This window comes from Condylura cristata, unplaced genomic scaffold, assembly GCF_000260355.1.
Source record: "Condylura cristata isolate star-nosed mole 26May11 unplaced genomic scaffold, ConCri1.0 scaffold00026, whole genome shotgun sequence".
Taxonomy (NCBI): Eukaryota; Metazoa; Chordata; class Mammalia; order Eulipotyphla; family Talpidae; genus Condylura; species Condylura cristata.
Window position 1 is genome coordinate 586,998 of NW_004567127.1, and position 3,470 is coordinate 590,467.

Below are 3,470 nucleotides of genomic sequence, written 5' to 3' on the forward strand. Positions count from 1 at the left end.
GCCCCGCGCGGGTGCTGGGGGGCTCACGTGTGCTCTTCCACAGACGGGCGCGGTCCAGGAGCAGATGAGGTCCAAGGGGAGCCGGGACAGGCCGTGGAGCAGCTCTCGGGGCTTGTAGTCCGACAGGATGGAGGGTGAGGAGAGCCCCCCGCCCCCGAGGCGCTGGGGTCCTGACGGGGAGGATTGGCATGGACGGGTCCTGGCCACGGGTGCACGAGGGCGGGGCCGGAACGGAGAGCCCTGGGCCGGAGCTCGGCTCTTCTGGGCTCATCTCCCTTTTCTCCTTTGACGTCCAGGCTCTGCTGTCTGGAGCCGCCGCTCTGTCCAGCCCGGAAGAGATGCTGCCCCTGCCCACCCCAGAACCGGACCCAGGCCCTCAGCCTCCCTGCCTGACGCTGATAGTGCCCCAGAAGGTTTGGGGGCTGGACTCCCTCACTCCCTCTGGCGAGCCCCTCCTGGAGACGGGTCAAGGCAGCAGGACTGACCGCGTGACTACTGGTGGCCAGGGGAGCTCGGAAAGCCCTGGACACGCTCGGATCTGAGATAGGAGTTTTCTGGGGAGCCGGAAAGTCCCCGCTCCTGAATGACGGTCTCGGTGCCATCTGTGTTTAGACGCTCGCCCGAAGCGGGGCAGCGGGGGGGCCCAGGCGCCTCTCGCTTTGTGGCGACGCCCCCCCGCTCCCCCCGCCCCCCAGGAGTGAACAGAGGCGAGCACGGCCCGGCTGGTCCTCTTCGGAGCTCGGGCCTTGCAGCCGAGCCCCCCGTGCCTGCCAGGACCAGCTCCGCCAGCTGGGCCTCCGATCCAGTGTTCCTGTAGCGTCGTAGGCCGCAGCATCCGTCCCTTTTTTAACTTAATTAAACATGTCGTTTAAGACGCGCTCTCGTAATTACCCGGCCTGCCACTACCTCTTCCCTCAGCACCAGCCTGTTGGAGCCGCATTTTTGCCCCTCAGTAGGGGCTGAGTGGTGGGTTGTAACCTGATGACATTCCACTGCACCCGCCACTGGCCCCTGCTGGCCCCTGCTGGCCCCGGGAGAGGAACAGACTCTGGGGCAACCCCGCGAAGCTGGGGCAGCCAGTGAGAGCAGCTGCCCGCGCCTTTAGGGCCCCGGGGCCCCGGCCAGCAGGGCGCTCGTGCTTGGGGCAACCTCTGGCGGGTGCTTCGCAGTGGACGCCGGCAGTGCCTTTTAGGGTGCTTGGTAGCTCCCCGGTTCTGACAACCAAGCAGGGTCCCCGTCACTGTCAGACGTCACCCGCCCTCGAGTGCGCCTGCCCTAGGCCTCTCCTGGTTTCCGGCTGTTCGCAGCGAGCTGTTCCTCACGGGACGGGGCTCCTCACCCTGCGGCGCCCGCCTGGGCTGTCTGCGGAGACAGGTGCTTCCCCTCCGGGGAGGGGTCTCTGCCACGTGGAGGTGGGGTGGGGGGAGAAGAGCATGAGAGCTGGGGACACCCCAGCTCCGCGGATTTCAAACTCGGTGCCCTGTCCCGCAGCCAGACACGGGCAGGCTGTGAACACCGGCCTTCCCGCCCCGCGGACCCGCTCTCTGGGGCAGGCGGCGCTGGTTTCTCTCAGGTGTTTCTCGCCCCGGCCCTCGCAGGGGACCGGGCGGCAGAGCGGTGCTGGAGCGCTGGCCTGCCCCGCGGGTCTCCTTGCTCTGGGACAGGCCCCTCCGGGGTGCAGGGAGTGGGGGCCGGCAGTGGGACTCCCCGCCCGCCCTGGGGACCCAGGGCCCGGCGCGGCTGCCTCGGCCGGGCCCAGCCAGCCCCGCAGGCTGCTCGGGGCCCCCGGGCCTCCCCCACTCCCGCGCCGCCCTCCAGCGCCGTCCTCGCTGCAACACAAGTGGGGTAGGCTTGAGTCATAATTTATATTCAAACTTTGTTGAACTTTTAAATACGTTTTTCAAATAAAAATTGAAGCAAAACAGTCCCCTGTGCTCACTGCAGGCGTGTGTGGGAGGGGTAAGGGTGGCGGGTGGGTGCCTCCCTGGGGCTCCCGGGGCTCCGTGCCCCACCAGCCTTCTGTGGTGAGGGGGCCCCTGCTGTCTGCTGAAGGCCAGCACCTCGTTCTTGGCTCTTTTGGAAGCATCCAGCTGAGATTTTAAGACTTTTAAAGTCTTTAAACTTTTTTTTTTGGCTGGAAAACAACCAGGGAGTGGGGAGGAGACGGGGCCGCCGAGGTTTTGGGGATACAGAGGGGTGGGAGGCCCACCTAAGTTTACACTCAAGGCTCAGATCTGAGGCCTCCTCCCTCAGGCCTCTGTACAAAGACACTAGACCAAACACTTCCTAGTTTTGTTTTTTTGTACTAAAAATATCAAGGGGGTGCTGGGAACGGGGGGTGGCGAGGCCGAGGTGCTGACACCTTTTCTTGCGGATGGAGTGGGCGTCACCTCTGGTTTCTGTCTATCTGGGAAGGAAACAAAACAGGGAAAGGTTACGGCCACCTGGCGGGTGCTGGGCTCACCCCGCCCCTCGCGCCCCTCCGCCACGGCAGCGCCTCCCCAGGGCCCAGCAGAGACAACACTCAGGCCACCAGGCGAGCACGCTAGCGCTCCCTTCCGGGGTTCTTGTCGTGAGACCACGCTACCAGGTCCATCGGAACCTCTGGCAGCGCCGGGAGAGCGGAGGGCCGTCCTTCCTGAGGACCCCGGGAGTGTCCTGGGGGGTGGCCGGGACACCCAGGCTCGCCGCCCTGCCTCAAGCCCTGCTGTCACTGCAGCTTGCTGGCTCTGTGGGCCTCGGCTCCCCCCTGTGAGGTGGGGACACTGGCTACAGGTGGCCAGGTGCGCGCACGCACCTCTTACAGGACAGCAGAGAGCCCCAGAGGGCTCCCTGGGGGCTCGGGGCTTACGTCTCAGCACGAAGAAGCTACGGCAGCCACTGCAGAGCAAGCCGCTCCCCGGCCAGGGAGTGACCCCAGGGCCCAGCAGACCCCTCCCGGCTCCCTGCTGTCCCCGCCAGCTGTGGGTTTCATGGATCCACCTGTTCTGCTCCCCACTCTGTCTCTGGGGAGCCCCCTACCCCCTGCACCCAGCTCTTGTATGCACGCATACATCTTTTTTTACAAGATTGATTTACTGATGCCTACAGAACCGGGGTGCAGGCCAGAGGTGCAGGGGCAGCGAGAGGGTTCCCCAGAGACAGATGGGGACGAAGTCCACTGCTGAGGGGGGCAGGGGCAGGTCAGCAGGGGTCTGCGGTCACTCCCTGGCCCGCAGCTGCGGCAGCTTCAGGACAGAGCTCTGGCCACGGCGCCCCCAGGGAGGCCCCGCGTACATCGATCTTTGAAAAGAAAAGCGAAGAGCGGCTGCGATGCTGGGAGCTGGACAGTGCTGATCGGTCACTGTCTCCACCCGTCACCGTGCACCAAGCACGCTTTATGTGCGCGCGGTCCTGGCCGCCCGCCCTCCGTGTCTGGGGCCCAGGCGGCACCAGTGACCGGCAGGGGAGGCGAGGCGGCCTCTGGGGCC

General features: G+C 65.8%; 2 protein-coding genes across 2 annotated transcripts in view; one reads left to right on the forward strand and one right to left on the reverse strand.

The window, feature by feature from the left end:
* The window catches only part of CDC42SE1 (CDC42 small effector 1), a 2,952-nt gene extending 1,036 nt beyond the window's left edge, over nucleotides 1-1,916 (forward strand). Inside the window, exons 3-4 of the mRNA XM_004689548.2 lie at nucleotides 44-134; nucleotides 297-1,916. Coding sequence (XP_004689605.1) covers nucleotides 44-118 — 75 coding nt within the window. The 3' untranslated portion in view covers nucleotides 119-134; nucleotides 297-1,916. The remainder of the gene's footprint in view (nucleotides 1-43; nucleotides 135-296) is intronic.
* Nucleotides 1,917-2,321: 405 nt separating this feature from the next.
* Nucleotides 2,322-3,470, reverse strand: part of LOC105854085 (chromosome unknown open reading frame, human C1orf56) — a gene marked incomplete at its 5' end in the record, with an annotated part of 1,990 nt that continues 841 nt past the window's right edge. Inside the window, one exon of the mRNA XM_012730000.1 lies at nucleotides 2,322-2,407. Within this exon, the coding sequence (XP_012585454.1) occupies nucleotides 2,387-2,407 (21 nt within the window). The remainder of the gene's footprint in view (nucleotides 2,408-3,470) is intronic.